At 34.9% G+C, this 23441-nt stretch overlaps 1 protein-coding gene across 1 annotated transcript in view; it reads right to left on the reverse strand.

The window, feature by feature from the left end:
* Positions 1-709: 709 nt before the first annotated feature.
* The window catches only part of RIMS2 (regulating synaptic membrane exocytosis 2), a gene marked incomplete at its 5' end in the record, with an annotated part of 60500 nt that continues 37768 nt past the window's right edge, over positions 710-23441 (reverse strand). The window contains 7 exons of the mRNA XM_010160126.1: positions 710-775; positions 2165-2277; positions 3491-3537; positions 8454-8577; positions 9376-9475; positions 11303-11422; positions 12780-12988. Of these exons, the coding sequence (XP_010158428.1) occupies positions 710-775; positions 2165-2277; positions 3491-3537; positions 8454-8577; positions 9376-9475; positions 11303-11422; positions 12780-12988 (779 nt within the window). The remainder of the gene's footprint in view (positions 776-2164; positions 2278-3490; positions 3538-8453; positions 8578-9375; positions 9476-11302; positions 11423-12779; positions 12989-23441) is intronic.

A 23441-nucleotide genomic window follows, 5' to 3' on the forward strand; every position in this document is an offset into this window, starting at 1 on the left:
GGGGGGGAGTGTCCCTGTAGAATACTTCAATTATCTTAAAGTAATCTTTTTCTAAAAATATATTTTAGACTACACATTTCAATATGCCTGGTTAGGCATGACACTGCTGTCTATCCACACTATTTTCAGACAGCCACCCTTCCTCATGAAGCAAAAGGTTTAGTACTAGCCTCCCAAAGCCTACAGCCAACAGCAGCAGGAGCTGGGTTGTGCTGTTACACGGCTGACATGAATTACAGCTATTTCCAGTTTTTCTTTAGCTGGTGAGGTAAGAGAAGGGCCAAAATTGTCAAACTGTCTACTAGCTATGTGTCTACATTGAGACAGTGGGACTTTAACTGAGAGTTACTGAGCATTTCTGACTTCCATGTCAGTCAGCTGGCGCTGTGCATTCTCAGGTACTATCTGCTCTCTGAAGGAAATAAGAATATTGCATAGTATGGAGTATTGTGTATAAATGCAAACAGTACATAATGAAATACAAAGAGAACAAACATAGGAAAGATCTTTAAATATCTCCTGACATTATTTGGTTTCCGTAGATGGAAAGATATGCTATAAACGTATTAACAAAGACATTTATCTTCAAACAAGCAAAAAAAAGAATTAAAATTAGGAATGATGCCTTCTTGAGTGAAACACTGAAATTATATGTCATTCTGAGATATAAAACCTTGTGACTTCTCTTATTCTCAGTAAATTAGAATCATCATCCAAATCTCCTGCTACTATTCTTATGCACCTCAAACTGCAATATCTTATCAAACCACAAAACCTACAGACCTACGGACTTTACCAATAGATACCAATTGTAAATTAGTGAAGAATTTGTTTCTGAAACTGAGAAAGTGAGGAAGTCAGTTCTGTGTGGTTCCTACTTGGACCATCATTCTGCAGTGTCTGTGCAATGGATGTCTGAACAGCTAACTCTGGATCTTCAATTTCATGCTGGGAACTAGAAACCAACAACTTTTGACAGCCTAATCTTTTATGAGATTTAGCCAAAAGAGATTTCTTCTTCCACTACCAACCATTTTTGTTGTCTTTTAGAGCTAAATTGGCTTTTAGAAACTTCTATTTTGACAATCCATGTTCATGTTCCCTTGTCACTGTATTTTGTGCAAAGCATACTGCACTCTCCAGTCAAGATTTCTAGTTTTCCATTTATCCAAAGGATTGAGTCTTTCAAAGTAGTTAGGTGCAACAGTTACAGAAAATTAGAAATTATATATTGTAGATGACTAGTCTGATGAGCAAAACAAATAATGCCTCATGCACTGCAAAATGGAGCCAACATGGCTGCCAAACAGACAGAAAAACGTTTCTTCCACTCCTATATCAATACCATAAATCATTTCTGTGAGACCTATGAACAGTCTGCTTCGACAGACAGACATTTTTTTGTGGCACACTCATTATCTTAACATAAACAACTTGGAAGAAATACAAATCTGAAAATTTCAGATTTGTTTAACACCAGTATTGCACTTTTTCTATTCCATTTTCCTCTCCTTTTCAACATGTACCAGGCCACAACTGAGCACTTTTGAAAAATCACACTTTGGATTTGTAAATGACACAGAAAGGTGTACAAAACCCAAGTTCTTCATTTTAGTACAAAATATTACCCTTTTAAAGAAAACATTCATGTAATGAAATTTGTTCTCAGTGAGAGTGAAGAACAAAAATGAACCACACTGGTACACAGAATACATTAGTCAACAATCAAAGGGATATCTGGGGAAAGATATATATGAAAGCTAGTGCATGAGAAATAAGCAGTATTAATGTCTAAACACACATGTAATAGAATCTACCGATTGCCCATGTAAGTGTTAAAATTTAAAAAGTGTACGCACTCAACAACACAAACATAACTGGAGGCCAAGATTAGGCCTTTCTGAAAATTTTACTCTACCATTCTACCTTACTAGATAAATATACGTATATATGTAACTAATTCAATACATATAAACCTTTCAAAAGCCAATGAAAAGGAATGCCCTTATGAAATTATGTTCATGCTTAAACTGAGATATATAGCATTAACCAAAAAATGCAGCTAGTTTAACAAGAAGTTTATGTTAGAGGTAGCTTGCACTCTGCAGTGAGTTGTATAGGCTGCAAAAAGCACAACATTAATATTAATGAAATATTTACATACTGAAAGTTGTCCAGACAAGAACTGTGGAACATCCCTTAACATGCCAGGACTCATAGGAGAAGTCACTGAAATAGAAGGTCGGTCCATTTTTTGAGATTCAAATGAACTAGAACCTGTAATTGTAAATAAAAACATTCTATAAATAGTAGCACTTATGCATTTTCACATTGCTCTTTAAAGAAAAATTGTGCAAATATAACCAAACATACATTTAAGTTGTGATAAATATCACCTTATTATCTATTTAAAGTTTCCAAATAATGATACTCAATCATTTGGTGCTCAAATGCAATCAAAAGGTTTCCAAGTTTATTATAGCTGCAAAATGTCATCTGAAGCATACAGAATGAAAAACAGAATTATAGTCAGAATTATCTGAATATAATATCAGTAAGTAGAAGGTCCAAAATTCCTAAATAAAAAAGATATTTCCTATGACTACTTTACCATGTTTAAAGGAATGTAGTCTTCTGAAGTGGATTTTCTATAATGTACAATCAGACTAATTCTTAATTAGACTTTTACAAAAACATCAGGCTGCATGTAATGTTTTTTGTGCATTTTATTTCAAAGCTACAAGGTCTGAAAACTGTCAGAGAAGAAGTTTAGACACATGAAACATATAGTAAAAGTAAAGAATTTTTATAAAAATGGAAGGCAGTTCACAAAACATAAAATAGATTTTATTTTAAGGCTTGGCTGATCACTGAAATGTTATTGGAGGAGTTTTTCATATAATTATAATCAAGTTTATGCCACTGCATTTATTCACGGCTTCTACTATTGAAGATTTCTAAAACAATGATAAAAAATAACTCCAGGCTGAAACCCATCTTATCAGATCTAAGCCAAAGAACAAGTTATTTTTCCCCATATGAAATACTGGTTTCACCAATTTAAAGAGTACTGAATGGTTCTAATAAAGTAGAAGTACAGTGGCTTCAAAATAGCTAACTCTTAGGTTATAAATACAGAACATTTCATCCTCATTTTTAATTTATAAGGTTCAATTTAAATGCAAAATAACAAAACAGGAAATTAAAGTTACTATTAATATTTTTGTATATTAGTTGGAACTATGCTTTTCTTTTAAATCAAAAATAGCCTAAGCTTGTAACAAAACATCAAGAAGCCTAAATCAAAATATATAGAATTTTTATAGTTTAGTAATAAATAAAAGTAGATAGATAATACATTAAGATGACATACAGAGACAAATACGGACAAAGAGACGAGAGCTATACTGACTGTAGATGACGTTTTTCAATCTATTTGTGCTTACATAAAAGAGAGAGAAGATTTTCCTACCCCACAATTGAAACTTACTGGACTCCAGCTGCGCATGTGTGCTGTCAGGTATTCTGGGAATGTCCCTGAAATCAGGAAAAGTAAGACAGGCTGATCCTTTATCTAACAAGCATATTCAATTTCAGTTACCCTACAACACTTCTCAAGCCACCGTGGAATGCCTCTGGAAAGGTGTATGATCTATTGACTGTCTTCAGCTATGAGCAAGATTTATCTTTTATGCAGTATAAATAATTTCAGTGGCAAATTAAAGCCTACAGAGCAAGTGGTTTGGTGAATGCAGGACAGGGGCTGCACAGCCACAAAGAAAATCATTCAGTAAAGAAAAAAAGGTAGCAATCTCAGAGTTAATGGTAGACTAAAATTGTGAGTAGCAGACTTTATCATGACATTATACACTATTTAAATTCATTGGACCCTCACCCAAACATTTCAGACTGCCAAAAATTGCTATCCCAATACACCCTTTACTGTCCTTGAATCCCCAGATTTGGATGATCTTACCTTTTCCGTAACTAAATGAGTAAATTTATTTGGCAAAATTGCATACTTGCATATACATGAGATATTGCATCACCTGTATTAAATTGTGTGTACAGCTATGTAATTTTAAAGCACTCAGTCATAATGACTAAGTGCCTCATTACACCCACCCACCCCCCAAAGGAACATAGTCTTCCTATGAGGGGCAAACATTACTGTATGCTAATACAAACTATCAATATGTTAATACATCCTTTCGGAGGTATTTGAGCAAAACCAAGCAAGATGAAGAGCTTCAGCTCTGAGTCACAGCAAGAGCAGTATTTAGAACTGTGATGTGTGTTTCAGTGCAGTTGTTTTCCTCAAGGTTGCATTGGGTGTCTGTGCCCACGCACTGGCAGCGGGTGCTGCAGGGGTGACCTCCGTGAGGAGAGGCTGGCGGGTGCCCACCAGCTCCAGTGGACTCACCACAAGGCACAGCTGGGCCCATCAGCCAAGGTATGGGGCCTCTGTGATAACACATTCAAGAAGGGGAAAAACCAGCTGTGCAGCAGCTGTGAGAAAGAGTGAGGAAAAACTATGAGAAGGTCAGAGGAAGGGGTAAGAGTGACTACAACCCTCATTCCCCATCCTGCTGCAGTGTTTAACTGGAGGGGAGGTAGAAGCACCAGGAACAAAGGAGTGAAGTTGAGCCTGGGGAGAAGGGACTTGAGGGGAAGGTGGTTTTAGTTTTGGTTTTGTTTCTCACTAACATATTCTGTTATTAATTCCAAATAAATTAATCTTCCCCAAGTCAAATATGTTTTGCCCATGATGAAAATATCTAAGTGATCTCCCCATCCTTATTTTGACCCATCTTTTCCATATTATTTTCTCCCTGTCCTGCTGAGGAGTAGGAAAGAGAGAGCAACTGGACAGGCATTTGGCACCCAGCCAAGAACAACCCACTACAAAGGTATATGAGATGGAAGGCAAAGTTCAAAATGCTGTCAATGATACCTGCTGTCTCATACAATTTTAAAAGAGCCTGTCTTTTATATAAGTAAAACTTATCCAGTTCCTTTTTGGTATATTGTTTCCAAACATTTTTCAGGCTCAGACTTACTAAGCAGATTGAGGAATCTTTCCAAGTGAATTGATGTACAGTACCTAATAATTCAAATTAATCAGAAGGTATGCAATTGGTGTAACTGCCCAGTGTAAACAAAAAAAAAAAAATAATCTCTGTGTTACTAGCAAAAACTTGCTAGAAACTTACAAAGACTATTCAAGAAGTAAATATTTAAGTTTGCGTATTTGATGTCTGTAGAATTTATAAAGGAGCCCAATACTCGTCTATTACTTTACTCAGAAATACACTCCTGAACCAAACCTGTAATTTTAAAGTATTCTGTCATGAGTTTGAGAAGAAAACTTTAAAAATGTGTTATCATTGTGAACAGATTTAATATGAGCTTTTTATAGAGAACTAAAACAATGAAATTGGAAGCTTTGAACACTATCATTTATGTTCCTAAGACATAGAGATCCTAGTGTTTCACAATAGTATCATTGGTATTTCTTACAAGGAACTTCTACTGAGATGTACAAGAAAAAGAAGTATTTTTAGGCATTCATTTGCATTTTAAGATATGTTCCATTGCAAGTAGATTGTATAGAATAGTTAATAAAACACAATGCATTATTCCTTCCAAATTTGAAACAGTAGTAACTATGAAAATAACATGCATTTTAAAATAATTATATTTTAGATTTAGAAAGCAGAAAATATATAAGTTCTTTAATATATCAGACAGCCAGCTCACATACAATTGCAACGCGGCCGTCAATTTTTATTCTAAGACAGAGAACAGGATAAATTACATGTCAAAATGTTATAATTTTTTTTAAGGGAGCTTTCCATTTTATCTTCCTTTATCAACTTAGCTTGCCACTTTCAGTTTTCATAGCAGTTAGCCCATAATAAAATGAAGAAGAACTAACAATCATGTTTACTACAATTTAGTTCTTATTCAGAATATCAGGATATGACAACAGGTTCTCCTTCTCTGCTAAGTTAATAACTAGTAACTGTCTGAAAAATTCTGGCATGAGTTAGTGCATTGCCATGAGACCATGAAGTGACTCCCTTTGTAAGTAATAGGATATAGCTCAATGCAAAATTTAAATCCTTCAAGCAGTCATCCATTATTCTAATCAAAATAATTACCATGTCAGACATCTGGTATATCTGAACTTTTAATGATTTTAAATACATTGAAACTTTAGTCCCTGAGGCAGAACACAGACCTGTCATGTTATGTTTCCTTGGGCATACATAAGATATTAATTTCTATAGTTTGTTTGACTATGACCAGAAATCTCTTAAGCTTAGAAAATAATGTGGTATTTCCAGTTCATCAGCTTAAATCTCAGGAAAACCATTTCTGAAATTATACTGTTAATAAAAAAATCCGAAGAGTTACATACATCTAACCAGAACCTGAAACCCTACCAACTTGCAGAAAGTATTCATCACTGAGACTTCAGTTATAAACCTAGTTAGATTAGTAACTGGAGTTTTGGAGGCTAAAAACCGCTTTTTACATCTACTACAAGAATCAAGAACGATTTTAGCCCCAGTCTGGCTCAGTTTTCAGACTATGTGGGGTAAGGAGTTAATGCTGAAGAAGGCATCTTGAAAGCTCACATGAGTTTCTGTAAGGAATTATAGATTAGCTGCTCTACTGAGAGCAAGTGGAGCACATGGTAATGTAACAGACCTGATAAGGAAGATAAACAACAGATAGTAAATATAAAAGAACGGTAAAGAATACAGGAGGTTTCACAATGAAGAGAATGCAGAAAGAGGAAAAAAGGGGGGGAAAAGTGAATGTTTTCAAGATATGAGCAGTTCTTCAAAATTTTTGCTATGAACTTCTGTCAGAGAAACTATTAAAGACCTTACGCCTATATGAAACTAATTTGAAACCTCTTTTTCCAAGACAATATTCTTCCAGCAATGTAGTCTGTCCACTAGGATTACAATTATACCTACAGCTTCCAAGTTATGCAAAGTTTTTTACGGATAAGGCAGATGGTACAGCCTTTACCCTGATAGAGTTGCAGTTCAACACGTATGTAGGAGATAACCTCTCATCTTACTGACAATGTAAAGAAGTTTTTGTTATTATCAAATAGTTTAAAAACATCAAAGCAAATTAAGTTCCTAGACATTAAGTTTCTGATGTATAAAACACACTGTGATCTTATTATAGCTGAACCCATAACAAATAATCCTCACTGAAATTCCATCCTCAGATTATATGGTTCTAGATCATTTTTAGTTGCTGTGTTACCTATGCCTTCTCGTATGAAGGTAAGATAAATGTGCACATCTTATACAACATAAAGGGATAAATATATTTATTAATTATAATTAGTTATAATTATAGAACCATAGTACAACCCAGATTGTAAGGGATCTTAAAAAACCATCTAATCTAATCACACATGAAAAAGGGAGCCTAGATGAGATTACCTAACACCCTGTCCAGTTGCAGCATACACTTCATAATAAAATAATAGAGGGGAGAAAGGGAGGTGACAGGGACAGACTCTTAACAGCTGTAAACATCTTCAAATTCAGTGATAAGCATACCCCTCTTCATAGCCCTGGTGTGATCAGTTTTATGAAACTTCCAATGGAGAAATCAAAAAGGGATGGATGTTATTGTAGGCTGTAGGAACTTGGAAGAAAAAAAAACAGATAAAGAGGGGGAAGTATTTACAGTCTAATATAACAAAGCAACTGGAAATGCCCTATTGCTATGCAAGAAAAAATTGAGTTTAGATATAAAGAGATAGTTTTGAAAGTTAAGAAAACTGAGCAATGTGAAGCACCAAAGACGTGCCACATGGTTTAGACAAGCACTACTGCTATCTATGCATTCAGATATGTTCTGTATTAGGTAACAAGCAATAATTAAATAGATTTCATATATTAAGATTATGAGAAAGTGGATTGAAGACTTTCCAAAGCATATTGATTATGTCATTAGCATACTGTATTTTGGGCAAAATTCTACACCGCAGACTCTTGGTAAATAGAGTTCATCATCAGTTGATAGACCAAACAGGAATATATAATTTCATATATATTCAATACAAATAGGAATGGAGAAATAAAAATCAAGAGTCAAGTTATTAATCAATGATTGTAACAATAAAAAGTGTATAACCATAGTTTCAGAGCCAATATAGACTGGATCACCAACTAAACAACCACAGAAGGGAACATGGTTTTGACCATATTAGCAGATAATGCCTGGGACTCCCTCAGAGAATACAGGATTTCACTCCAACTCTTTCTGCGTAATGGCACGATCTATCATTCTAGCTATCCTTTTGGTTTACAGAACTTTGAAAGAAATTTTACTGTTTACAATGTTTATGCCTTAAAAGTGAAATTTAGCACTGTTTTTATTATATTTAATTAAAAATGTATGAATTTACTTACCCTATTGGTCTTGAAACGACAAGTTCCACTTGTGGCTCAGGTTTGGATTCTAAAATGATGTTATAGACCTCTTCAAAGGTGGCTCCTTGTAGTAGCCTTCCATTCCATTCTAATACTTCATCACCTGTATTTTAGTAATAAGACTGCTTAGGAAGTCTTCTGGGAACTGTACTTAAAATGACAATTTAAGCCATTCTTCTGTCAGTTTACTGAATTATGAAACTTCTGTTGTAGAACAAGTTTCAAGTCCTTCATAAAGGAAAAATCTGAAGGAAAATTCTGAGTATTAAAGGTTTTCTGGTGTTCAGCTTCAAATACGTAAAGTTCAGTGAAACAATATCATCAGTAGGACATGTACTGAATGAGATATGACTCTTAGTCTGGCAGCTGTGGTTTAAAAGAAACCCCAATGTGCTGCTTAGAAAATGAGGATCTTTAAAAGAGCATATCTCATCAACTTGCTATTCTGAAGACCCATTTACCTCTACAAGTTTAGTATTTAAGGTTCAGATAGTTCTTATGTCAATCGTTAATATTTCTTGCACATTCTCCAATCTAGCAATCCATGGTGTGCATCCTGTGCTAGAAATTTTTCTTAGCTGAGCTGGTTCTGTTGGCACATTTGTAATAGTTTGGTTTACTCAAAATGTACACCACAAACCTACTGAGCAGGACATCACTGGAATATTATTTGAGTATAAAAATGTGAATTAAAATGCTAAAATAAGGGTTTGGGCAACATGAAAATGTATATATTTCACAAAAGCAGTAACATCAATAATCTAGTAACTGCAGGTCAGGTTATATTCTGCAGTAGTTCATCACAACTACTTAACATAATTTCACACCTAATTAAACTGGCTTGTTTGTTATCACCTTTAGAAAAGCAAGTCAGCAGTATAGAACTATAGTTGATACATACCTGGTCTAAGATGCCCCACTGTATCAGCTAAACTTCCTTTTTTAACTTTGGTGATAAATGCGCAGAGTCGACCTGATTCAGTCATCTTTCCTCCTACTACCTGTTTCAAAGAGGAAGTATTTTCATAGAATGAAAATTCCTTTAATTTACTTAAATGCTCTGGAGACAGAAAGAAAAATTCAAGTATTTCCTTGGTTTTCAGGTAGTCCAAGTAAGAGAAATACACTTAAAAAAGCCACCACAGTATTTTGGCTATCACAGGGTTTGTTTATACCTATTCTTCTTATTTATGTAACTTAAATACAGTGTAAATACAGAATGCTAAAGCTTTTGAACTTTAGCAAAAGATATGTATAGTATTTCACTGTATTATAAATTAACACACAACCCCCACTCCCACCCCCCAAAAAACAAGTAGATATTGGTCTTTAGACTGTTTACTTCAATAGTTTTTATCTGAAAACAGATACATTAATTAACAGAACACATGATGTTCACACTAAGCATCAAAGGTCTCTATCAATTCATCAAATCCACTTTGGCTGGGCAAATCAGGTGAAAACACTTGTCATACTGAAGATTTCTCTACAGAAAACTTGAACAGGTTTGACCTTATTAATCATCTTAGAATAAGGAAATTCAAGTATTAGAATAGGTTATAATTGCATCATTTTCAAATTCTTAAGGCTTCTTAAAAGTCTGCATATTGGGATTTAAAATTTACAATACTAAATCCAGCTTACTTTACTTTCAATAATGTAAATATTTGAAAATTCAGGCCAGGTATAACTGCTGAAAATCACTATTTTTGGATGTCTATTGAGATTAAAAAATAGTTACCCTTGAATCCTAACTATTCATGAATCTCAGTGAAGAGTTCCTCTTTATAACAGAAGATTTTAGAATTTTGAAAATAGATGTTTAAGCAAAAACTTCATAGTGACACTATTAACCTTTTCTCTTGCATTTTCTGACATTAAGACAATAACACACATACCAAAAGTGATGGCCAACTGGCTTCTCTACTGATTTCAAAATACAATGATTTTTAAGTAACTACACTGACTTAATCCCTATTTACAGCATATGACTTCAGCTTGATCAATGTACTCAAAGCGAAGTCAGTGTCATGCTAAATGAGGAATGGAGAATTAATCAAACTTCTTAACAATTTCTCACAACAAGGATGCTGATTCGAAATATATATATGCTTGGATTTTTTTTTACTCTGTGTTATTCATTCACATTCTTGTATAGTATTGATGCAAATAATAATAGCACACGAAAATTAGACCAAGAAATGAGATAGAAATAGCTTCATAATGTATTCAGAGTACTGCATCATGAAAAAGATGCAAACATATTACTTTGTGATAATATACAATAAATACTAAATAATTTTCTGTATTTGTCTTTAAAATGTAGCAAATCAAACAATCGTGTGTGTGTGTGTGTGTGTGTGTGCGAATCCAGAAACAGGCTCTTCCATTGGCAGACACTGTTCTGGATTGAAATGCCATTAACTTCTAAATGTCCCCTAGATCTTCAAAAGTGATATATTATTTTTCACTTTTTTCCTCTTTTTGGGGGAACAGAATTTATACCATGTTGCAATGCTTCATACTAAAGAAAGTGGACAGGGTTTGGCTTGCCCAGCAAGGATGCAATTAGTACCTTGTAGAGCAGACGTTCGCAGAAAATTTGCCTAAACATGTCTAAGTCTTTCTGAAAAAGTTTTGAGCCTGTCAGAGATCGTGTAAAATTGCTCCTGGTAACTGAACATAAAATGTCTCTATATTGTAATTCTGAGAATGATAAGACATTGATATCTGTATACACACACTATATAATATGAGAATACTTTCACTGTAAAGGTATCTAGTGTAAGTAAGAGAGTTGTGAGTTCCAAAAGGTATTCATTACCAACCTTCAATCCAAGCATTGCTCCTGAGTCTCTAGGCACACTTCCATCTTTTAGTCGTTTATTTAACAAGATCCGACCAATGAGACGATCTCCATCTTTGGATGGTTGCCAAGTTACTGGGTGCTATCATATGGTGTTAATGGAAAATACAGTGAATAGGATTTTGAAGAAAAATAATTCAGTAATACTTTTCATTTCCTAAAATATTTTTGAAGTGCCATGAAAGTATTATGATTACACAAATATTTAATGTAATAGAATGATAGAAAACTGTTGGAAAAAATGTACTGGGACATGTAGTCTCACATTGTGTTTCTAATATTTAACAACATTATTTATTTTAATAAATCCAATTTGTAAATATCTAGAATGATATTTTCATCTTGATGATTAGACATAGACAACTATACATAGTTACCTACATACAATGACATTCCCACCTAAGTACTGACAAAATCAACTGTAGACATCTAATGTAAGAGTAATAGTGAAAGAGAAGTTTAAATCAAAACAGGAATTTAATGTAAGACATTTCTTTTATTTGTGCTATTCCAAACATGTCAGTTTAAGACTGAAAATATTTTTCAGGGTTTTACTTTCTCTCAGTAGTAGTACATTAAAAATTATAGAATACAGTAAAAGGTATAGCCATTACTACACCTTTTACTGTACACATTGAGATTAAAAACATTTAAATGTTTTTCTTAAATAGTTCACACACGAAACATATATATAGTAAAAGTTATTATTCCATTACTATATATTGGCACAGTTTTATATTGGCATAATTAATAAATTTTTAACATTTATTTTGTGTAATCATAGCACTTTTCCACAGATAAATATTATTTCATGCTCTATTTCATGCAAAATTATCAGGCACAGACAAATCTGCTCTGTTACAACTAACAACTCTAAAAAGATTTAGCATAATCTCCATCAAACAGAAAGGAAAAAAAAAAACCCCAAAGCAGATGGCAAAGCCTTTAATTCTGCACAATTCTGCACAAAAATGGCATGGCAACAAAACAAAAGAACAACCATGATAGTGAAAGGGAAAAAAGAAAAACAACTTTTCTGTGCAGAGAGACCCAATTTTCTCCCTTTTTCACCTGGGGTTTAAACTATTAATTTAATTTCAGCCCCAGGAGTTTGAACAGAGTAAATCAAATAAGCCAATCAGTAGAATCCTTATTGTTAATTACTTTGTACTTGAAGGTAATACCATGATACGCTATTATGCAACCGTAAGAACAACATTCCTTTATGCCTCTCAGTTTTTTTTTCTTAGGCTGCCAAACAGTAAAAGCTGCAAGCATGCAGAGACTTTTGATTTGTTTTTCTTTTCTGCACCTTAAGAAATGCTACATTGTCTCTAGAAACACCTTATCTTTTATTTTATGCACTATTTTAATGAGTGACAGAGAGCAAACGAAGACCAAATGAGCAGGTTAAAATGCAGGCTCCATAATCTCAGTACCTTCTCGCTATGGCTATGTTCCTCGTTTAGAGTTGTGCTACTACACGTATCAACCCCAGAGTCTTTTATCTGAGGCTCAGACCATTCCAAGTCCTCTTCCAAAGAGTGGCCACCAAAGCACACCATTTTCTTTTGCCTCTCGGATAAGGTGTTAGAATCCGACAAAACTGCCTGCTCACTAGTTTTTCTTTTTCCCCTTTGACTGTCCCCTATAGGTGTGGGATAAAAAAAAAAAAAAAAAGATACAAAAAAGAAAACATGCAAAGGTGTAAATAAAACAAAGGAAACATGAAATGCTAAAGGCAACTAAATGGTAAGGCTCCACATGTCTCACCAAAGACATTGGGGATGCCTCACTGCTATGCCAAGACGTATGGTCCAACCAGTTGTAATCCATGTCTCCTGTGAGAATCAGACAGAGAGGATAGTGCAGTAAAGCAAATGTGAAAGAAAGGACAGACAAAGATTCCGTAAAACTGTAAAGACTTCTGATTATCCTATCTGATTGATAACCTCTGCTAGCAGGACTTGCAAAGTACTTCCAAGAAAAAGCTAGGGCTCAAACAAGAAAGTACATGGAATATGAAATACAATGAGGAAGGTCTACGTGTGCATAGTTATGTACCTTGCAAAATATGTCTTAAGAGTTTTTATCTGTTCCTATCAAATTACTTACAGCAAATTAAATTAACAGGAAAACTGTATTGTATGCATAACAGAACTTTCAGAAAGGAAAGCATTTGAATATGGGATGAGTTTTCATCATAAACTAAACTAAGTTTTGTCTTAAGGAATGTATTTGTTTTTTTTCTAATGAGTATTTATTCTAATCACTTCAATAAAATACTTTAAACAATGGTATTCTATATTCAACTCTATAATAGATGATGTTTTAAGGAAGCTTAAATGAACTGTTAAATATTATAGATAAGAAAAACAAATATAAAAACACATTTTTAGAATAAAAAGCATATTAACTTTATTTGAAATTCCCAGGGAAATGTCTACTGGTTAAATATCAGGAAGAATTCTAGAAAATACAGGTACGTCAAAACTGGGAATAAGTGTGTAGGGTTTCGACAAAATTATACATATTTTATAGAATCAGAATTTAACCTGTATGCCAAACACATCAGAAGAAGAAAGGTTTAGAAAACAGTTTTAAAATCAAAGTCTAAATTAATGCTGCTGTCCATAGAACTGGAGAATGACTCATGTATTTTAATTAATTAAATTAATGTTGCTGTCCATAGAACTGGAGAATGTTTAATTAAAATACATGAGTCATTCTCTTTTATGTAGGTACTTTAAATTGTAAGTTATGCCCACACATTTTACATTGTTACATTTCTCTCCCCCTTTTTTTTTTTCAGCATTGTTACCACATATGACATGAAAAATATTTTGTTACTACATGCTAAATAATATTTTCATACGATTATATGTAGGAAAAATGTTGATTCTTCTATTGAATTTCATTACCAAAAGGACACTAAACCAAAGTAGTTTTCTTTTTAGTACAGATCACAAGCATCTTTCTGTTTCCATTACTCCAGATCCTGCTTTGACATGCTCAACCTATTCCTCTGAAACTAGCTCAATACATTGGTGTATTAGGTCAACTAATGGGTCTAACCACAGTCTTACCACTTGTCTAGAAATCTTTACAGAGATGATTTCAAGATATAGCCCCATAAAACTAAGCTAAAAAAAGCTAATACATGTTTTAGAAAAGTCAGACTTCTCAGAGGTATATTCTGTACAATGAGAAATGTGATCTTTTTTTCCACTTGTTTTGTCCTAATATGTAGAATTGCATATGATATACGAAAAGGAAAAATAAAAATTAAGCCACATTTTCATTTTAAAGAAAGAAATGTACACATACGAAGTTTTTATTTACAAAAAGTCACTTTGAATTTAGCCCCTTATATTTTGCAGAAACATCGTGGAGTATTAAATACCCTTTCATTTCATAAAAACTGTGGTAAGGGACCTCATGAAATTATTTTTAAACTTTAATTAATTCATATTTTCTAACTAATAAATGAGCCTGCTGTAAATGTATTAACTGTGTTTCTTGACCTTGAAAAGAAGATAACACTTTAAAATGGAAATTCTCACCAAAACTGCTTTCTCATGACAGTTAACATCTTAACTACATTACAGATAAAAGTTTGGCTATCCTGCTAAAACAAAAAGAAATATTCTTCTGAAAGCTAATAATATTTTGCAAAAGGTACTTCTGGCATGGAATTTCCAGTGCTGTATTACCTCTGTCTCCAAAGAGGAGATTTCAGAGGAACTGAGTGAAACCATCAATGAGCTCATGAAGATCTAGCATTTCCTGCATTGTCGTGGTTTAATCCCAGTCAGAAACCAAGTACCACACAGCTGCTCATCACCTCCCCCCTCCCCCAGTGGGATGGGGAGAAGAAGCAGAGGAAAGACAAGGAAACTTGTGTGTTGACATAAGAAAAATTTAATAATTGAAAGTGAATGAAATAAAATAATGATACCAATAATACTAACAATACTAACAGCACTACTATTCCCAATAGTACTACTAATAATATGTAGTGAAAATAATTGAAAAGAAAACAAATTTTACAACTGCTCATCACCCACCAACCGAGGCCCAGCGAGTCCCCAAGCAGCGAGAGGCAGAGACAGAGAGACCATGATCCACAACATTGGAGCCAGACCAAGCCCTAAAGCAAAAAACAGCCCTGACCTACCCCCAACTTATATACTAAGCATGACATTTTATGGTATGAAATGTCCCTTTGGTCAGTTTGGGTCAACTGTCCTGATTATATCCCCTTCCAGCTTCTTGTAGGGAAGAAGCTGGGAACACAGGGGAGATATCAGAAACTGAAAAAGTCCTTGACTTGATATAAACATTGCTTGGCAACAACTAAAACATGAGTATGCGGTCAGTATTCTCAGCACAGACAAAACATAGCTTCATACTAGCTACTGTGAGTAAAATTAACTTTAGACCAACTAAAACCAACACACACTTAAAAACACATTTGGACATTCTGTGGTCCAGAAAACCACAGAAGTTACAGTCTACATATTGCCTGTTTTACAAACCTTGGTTTTAAAATATATTTTTAAAATGGATCTAAGGTGAGAAAAACCCACTTAATTACAGTAATGATGATTTCTCAGTTTTAATTGCATGAACTATAGGCACATGAGCCCATACTGGTTTTCCCAGCAGTTACTTTCTGTGTCATCAATGTAACTGCTGTACCCAAACGCAAAATCTGACTAAAAAAGTTGTAATTTGGTTCCCTATAATTAGGTACTTAATTCTAGGACCAAAGCACTGAAATAAAATGGGCCTTATAAGCAGAACAGTTACAACTGATCATTCTTACTGATTCTAATTCCTGACTGTTTCTGAGAAATTGTGTATTTTCATTGAAATTTTTACAAGGGCATGAAATGATAGGACAAGGGGTAATGGCTTTAAACCCAAACCATTGTATGATTCTATGAAATTACTAAATTTAAGTGTAGATATCTACCATTAGGCATTAAGAATCCACCAGTGCAAATTACTGGCTTTTTTTGAGGTTTTAAAATTCTCAGCAACAATCTCAACTCTCTCTTATAATCTAAAAGAAGCCACCTGAAAGGAATCCAGGAGTACAACTATCATGTCTTTGCTGATCCACAGTGAACATAGCTCTTTACCTGTACTTTATGAAACCCATCATAGCTTTGCCAGCTGTCCTATTCATGGCTTTTCCCCAAAAAATTATACAGTTTTGTATGGGCTTGTCAAGAGCAAAGATTCCTACAAAACTGAACTTTCACTTCTGTGCCTACATAGAAAGCAACTTCTGAAAAATAGAAAAATAATTTATTGAAAAGTTGAGGTCCCTGAGATATACTGACCAAATACACACTCCCACTGCATATGTGCCTATAGCTAGTCACCAAAAACTGCTCCAACTGTCACTTGCTAGTTGCATGTCCACAGTAGGTACATACAGGCATATACACAAAGACAGAAATTAAACTAGTTTTACAGTAACTGCATTTCACAGTACAGATGTGCTGTACATACATATGCATCCTGTAGCTGTTTATATGAGCAGATGTTGAGCAGTGTTCAGTTCTAACAGCGTGTTACATGTACACCTATATTTGAAACACTTTCAGCTGGAGAAGAAATTCTAGATATTTCTTTTTTTTTAACAGAGCTATCCAAAATAGTAATCTACATACACTGATGCATAAAATAATATGTGATATTATTGAAAGTTCTATAAATATTAAAATTTTGACTAAATTATTTGTGAAATCTTGTAAAATCAAAAGTAACACATGTAAGACACATGGTTTGTTATTTCCCTGCAAGAAAAACTGTTAAGCCGTAGTCTTTCCTTAACAAAGAAACTGTAGTTTTAATTCTGACTACTAGAGAACACACTTATTAGTCTCTTAGATATTTCTCTTCCACACTTACAGTTGCCTTATTATTGAGAATTTGTGCATTCAGGGTGTGCAGCAGAAATGACTCAAGAAAAAATGTCACCTCATTGATAAATGATATAAACTATAATATCAAAGCCATCTTCCATGGAAAAAGGAACTAATGTATTACTGAGCAAGATACAATCTTAGCTAATGTCATTATATCAGCATTCAGATGCCTTGTGAATTCAGGAGTGCAGCTGGATATGAGAAGGGACATACGTGAGTTCTGCATTTATTAATATCAGTGCACTCTGTGTATACAGAAAGCTCAAGCGGACAAACCAGGTTGGGATAAAAATCACATCAGTGACCTAGCCTTTCTGTATAAATGATGTTAAGCTCAACAAGATCAATACGAGTGAAAAGTGTGCTGCTGCAGCAAAGAAAGCCAACAGGATGCTGGGTTGTATCAACAAGGGCATCACCAGCAGGGATGAAGTCATTATCCCACTCTACTCAGTGCTTGTCAGGCCACATCTGGAATACAGTGTTCAGTTTTGGTCCCCACTATACCAAAAAATACATGGACAGCCTGAAGCAGGTCCAGAGAAGGGTCTCAAAGATTCTCAAAGCACTGGGAAGCCTGCCACGCGAGGACAGGCTGAGTGGACTGGGTTTGTTGAGCCTTGAGAAAAGGAGGCTTAAGGCAGACCTTATCACCATGTTCTAGTATTTAAAGGCTGGCTGCAAAGAAGATGTAGACTCCCATTTTACAAGGAGTCACATGGAAAAGACAAGGAGTAATGGGTACAATTAACTCCTGTGGAGATTCCGACTGGACACAAGAGGAAAATTTTCCACAATGAGAACAATCAGCCATTGGAATAATCTCACCATGGAAGTGGTGGATTCCCCAGCATTGGACACTTAAGATTCAGCTACACAGGGTGCTGGGCCATGTTGTCTAGACCATGCTTTTGCCAAGAAAGATAGGGCTAGATGATCCCTGAGGTCCCTTCCAACCTGATATTCTATGATTGTATGATTATGATTCTTTGTAAGCTTACTGATGTTTAGCATGTTCTGCTCATTTGCTTTAGCCAAAACCAAGTAGGCAGAGAAAAATATTTTCTTCTGCCCCTTACCTGAGTACAACTCAGGTAAGGAGTGGAAAGTGGTCTACAGTTGTTAAAGAAGTCCCATTTAAGAAGGTTTCTTTCCATATTTGCAATACTACCCATCTAGAGTGCTACACCATGACCGACTCCAAAAAGCATCTACACATCCAGAGTTGTCTGGAAGTGATTATATGAGTGCTTAAACAATTGCTTTGTAAGCTCTGAACACTTCAGGGACATACTAGCATTTGATGCAGGAGCAAATGCAAAGTTGCCTGGCACACATAAAGCACAGAAATATTTTTCGTCAGAGTCACTAATGCAGTTTGAGCACTGATGGCAAAAGGAAGTTTCTTCTTGCAAGTCTTACAGCAGGTTTTGTAATGTGCTACTATGCATTTCAACATTTCTTGTTTGGAAATAATTATTTCTCTGGATTTTTCAGCTTTCAACATGGAACAGCCCAGGAAAATGTCTGAAGGATATGGTCCTACAAAAAAAAAAAAAAAAAAAAGAAAAAAAAAGAATAGCTCTTCTTTATGTAAAGGATATGAAGCACAGTCTTGACTTTTAATATGCAAAATACAGAGAAATGCAGTAATCAGGAGAAAAATGTATCAGTCTTCATTAGTGATAAGGAAACCATGGACCACACTGATGTTTGCACTTAGCCCTGATGTTAAGTAATACTGCAGACAATGCAAATCAGTGGCACATATGCTAAGAGCTGTACTCAAAGGCCTCAAGAGGCCCCAAGGCCCCCCTACTATGGGCTGGGATGTCTTGGGGCAACGAGATAAACAAATTCAAAAGACCTGGGAGATCCTTTTCCAGGTCTAGAAAGCAGGTCTTGACCCACTTTTGAGATTCAATGCTGCTGTTCTTAAGCAAAGCCAAAGCTTAAGTAGCTCAATCACACTTCTGCACAGGAACTTGACAGCCATGCACTAAGAAGAAAATCACTGTGCACAGTTTAGCAAAGACTTCTGATTTGGAGCTCAGAATGCTAAAAGATGCTGTAATAAGTAGGAAAGTGTCCCTCACCTGAAAAGTAGAGACACCAAGAACTGTCTCAGGTACTTTTAGATTTCTATATCTAAACCCATTTTTTCTGGCTCAATTCATCTGACTTATTTCATATGTCCACTTTAAGGCTGACATGAATTGTACTCAAGAAGTGTCTGTTTTTCTTCAATGACTGTAAAAGAACTCAAGATGATTAGCTTGGGTCTAGATGTCTAGTTTCTGGACATCTACATTTAGTCAGATGGAGACCCAGCTCTGATATATACACCTGCAGATTTATAGGACCACTACATGTGATAAAGGGTCTGAGAGTGATTTTGTGTGGCCCTGCATAACTGCCCTTGTTAATGGTGCACACTCATTAACACTTCTCATGGCCAAGAAAGAAAAACATAAAAGAAAAGCTACACAGATGGAAGATCCTGAACAGCAGAGTGCTCCAAACTGAAGGGCAGGTGAGAGAATTCAGGGAGAGGGAAGCAGAACAATGCATCCTCATGTGGCAAGAATGGTGACATGGAGAACATGACAATACTGGGGCATTGACTAGAGATACCGCCACCAAAGAACCTTCTCTGTTCTACATGGGTCAGTAAAAGAATTTTTTAAATCTCTTGTCTTTTTTTTTTTTTTAAGTAATACTGTTTCTGAAAACATGTTATTAAAAATGAAGACCCTGGTTTACCCTCAAACAATATGTAGCCTTGTTTTCAACTACTGCTAACACTCCTCCACAGAAAAAACATTACTCTTAATGGAAAGAATTATCTGCTGTAAAGGGTGAAAGGGTTTCAGCATGGCTCTTCTGTCTCTCTGAAGCTGAGACTTAATATCATTGTTGATAGGAGAATATTTACTGGAAGTACTTACTTAAGCATGTTTTGCTGGAAGGATTTAAATTATGGGAAATACTTTCTCCTAAATTACGTTTTCTAAAACAAAATTAGGCTTAGTATATTAGTCAAATATATTTTGATAAAGTGTTCTTTCTTGGAATAAATAATAAAAAAAACCCCAAACATATCTGTTTGGCAAACGCATTCGTATGATAACTCTTCTACTTCCTTTAGAGAGTTATTGCATATTAAAGCCAGTGGGCTGGAGCTAAAAAAAAAAAAAAAAAAGAAAACTAAATACCAGAATTTTGTAATGGAAGTCCACACTCATCAGATTCTCACTGGAAGAGATGCTTTCAGTCACAGCACAGTGGCACACACTAGATGACCCCATACACTTACAACACCTGGATTGTCACTCTGTACATCACACCCTGGCCTGTATCATGTGATCCAGTCAAGAAACTCACTCTCTGGGCCACCAAGAAAATGGACTGTTAAGAAGTCATGGGAAACAGCCAGATGCTTTATACTGGGGCTCAGTTCACCACTGCCATTTGACTAACAGTAATACTTAAATTTCTTAGATTTCTATACCTTTATCATATGTTCCCTGCTTCTCTATTTTTAATAAGATCAGGGAAAACTGGAACTAAAGAAGCATAGTATCCTAGGGATTTCTCTCTTGTGTGATTGTTTTAAGACTTTGTTTTAGGAAGATGTTTACTTCAAATTATACTTCTGACCCTACTTCTAGACTTTTTCACTTTCCTGTTTCTTCTTTCTCTTCTATTCCCTGTGTTTTGAACCTATGCCTGGAAAAGGGAACTCCTTCAGTACAATTCAAAGAAAAATATGCTTTGGAAAGCTTAGAAAAGACAGTATTTCTGGATCATGCCAAGTAGAAAGTAATCAAAAGAAATTTACTAATTTTTAAATATTATTCTAAATACTTTAAATTTTCAGTCTGTTCTTACAGGATATGCCTTTTTCCTTTTTCTTCCCTATTCCCATCCACGAAGACCATACATACATTCATGGGCTGACCACACATCTTCCTTGCTTACCTGTCATTACCATGCATGCACTGCCCTACCCGAGGGTTCCAACTTGCTTCACCACAAGTTCCTCACTGTCTGAGGCTTGGAATCAATATCAACATTACCGACTTGCCTGTATCTGAACGAGGGAACCGTTTAAAGAGGAAACAAGCACTATCAATAACACAGGGGAGAGTAAAACCTATTAATATCATTAAAGAATACCTGAATTGTCCCTTATTTCAGCAGTTCAGTCCTCTGTAACATTACGATATTTCCGTCAAGTAAAAGTAGACAGCCTAGTTAAGTGTCCTGAACAAGCCTACCTCTCTTCACAAATTAGTGTACTGAAAGTTAACAAGCTCTCAGATATAATGCACATAGGAATTAACTGGTGTCTGGAAGGTGAGAAAACCCCCTATGTTTTCCATCTTGCTGGCTCAGAAAAATGAGTCACCTTGGAAAACAATGGCTAAGGAAGCACAGTTCTGTCATAGAAGCAGAGAAGGTCCAATGGTTCTGTGATATGTTGGAGCTGCTGAAAAACTGGAACCTGGTCCGCACACACACAACAAATTCCTTCCTCAGACTTTGAAAATAGTCCAGGCGAATTCAACAGTCTTGCTGCCAGCTGCAGGGCAACAGTAAGATCTGCCAAGCCAGTTGGAAATGAACATTACAACAACCTGGAAAAAAACCCAGTTCATAATTGGAGCACTATGAAAATTTGTGAGAAACAGCTGCAATGTTTAACTAACAGGTTTGGGTATTGTGTGATCATGATACCTATTTCTGTCATAATTTTCATTACCATTTTATTTACACTGACTGAAGGAGGCTTACTTAAACTAAAGAAATAAGTAGCTTCAGGAAAACTCTATTTAGCATTAGCAGACATATTTACTTATGCATTTCACTTTGTGCTGATTTACTTTATATTAAACTTTCTACAGATACACACTCTTTTTTACATCCTGATGCAACTTCAGCAAAATGACTGAGTAGCTCCAGCAAGGGCTGCCTAGCATCTCAAAGTCTCAGGGGCATAGGCTTTGCTGTACATGTACTGAATAATAAATGTGAACCTACTTCTTTTTGGACAGACATATGAGCTCTCTACCTTTGAGAGAAATTGTTTAACCAGGTTACTTTTAACTTCTTTTAGAAACGGGCATGTGCCACCAGGGACTCTATAACAATATTTTCTTCAAATAATATATTTAAGGCTACTAGAACAGCTGAAGCCAATGCAAATAATAAAAATATATATTTATTTTATCAACAAGTATACATATTCATAGACCCTTCTAATTCTTAATAGCAACAGAAAAAAATACAGAAAAACTAACCCATTATACTGTGCGTTATTTTACTTTCAGGCTTTAGTGCTTTGATGTTAACACTAATTATTACAGAAAATAACCCTAAGCCATTTTGAATCAGTATATCTTAATTACTAAGTAAGTCTCAAATTTACAAAGTGAACACAACAGGAGACTATGCAAGACAGCAAGGGAATGAATTCTTTACGAGACGTGATGTCAAATCCACAAACAAGAACATAAACCCAGTATGTCAGTTTTACTCATGACAGAGCTCTATTAATTTCATCACAAGAACAATCATCAACCATAAGTAAAGCTGAAATAGTGAAGGAAAGGAAAACTGTAGTTCAGTTTTAAAGAAACATAAATATATTAATTCATGATAGATTTCTGTATTTTCATCCCCAAAGTCACATAGAGATAACCCTAATCAAAGGAGACACTACTAACAAAGAGATGCTGCCTACCATAGACACATCATTATCTAGAATCAATTTCCATCAGCAGCCCAACAGCCACCTATATGTTATGACTGAGGAACAGCCAATTGTTTCATTGATCACATCTTTTTCCTTTCTCCCCACTACTTCCAGTCAGGATCACAGACATCTTGTTACATCAATAACTGATGTTAATAAATCATCTTGTGATTTTCAGTATGCAACAATCAATGACCAAATAATGTATCTGTGTATCTACCAGAATGACGAAATTTTTAAAAATAAAATAAAAATAAGAAGAAATTATTTTAAAATAGAAATATTTAAAACTTTGAAGAGAAACAGTCTTATAAAATAATCAAACCAATATCTAAGTTCCAGTTCACTATTGCCTTTTTCTCTTCGATTATTAAGTTCCATTTGGGAGGAAAAAGTTTCCT

The sequence above is a fragment of the Eurypyga helias genome, unplaced genomic scaffold (assembly GCF_000690775.1).
Source record: "Eurypyga helias isolate BGI_N326 unplaced genomic scaffold, ASM69077v1 scaffold1831, whole genome shotgun sequence".
Taxonomy (NCBI): domain Eukaryota; kingdom Metazoa; phylum Chordata; class Aves; order Eurypygiformes; family Eurypygidae; genus Eurypyga; species Eurypyga helias.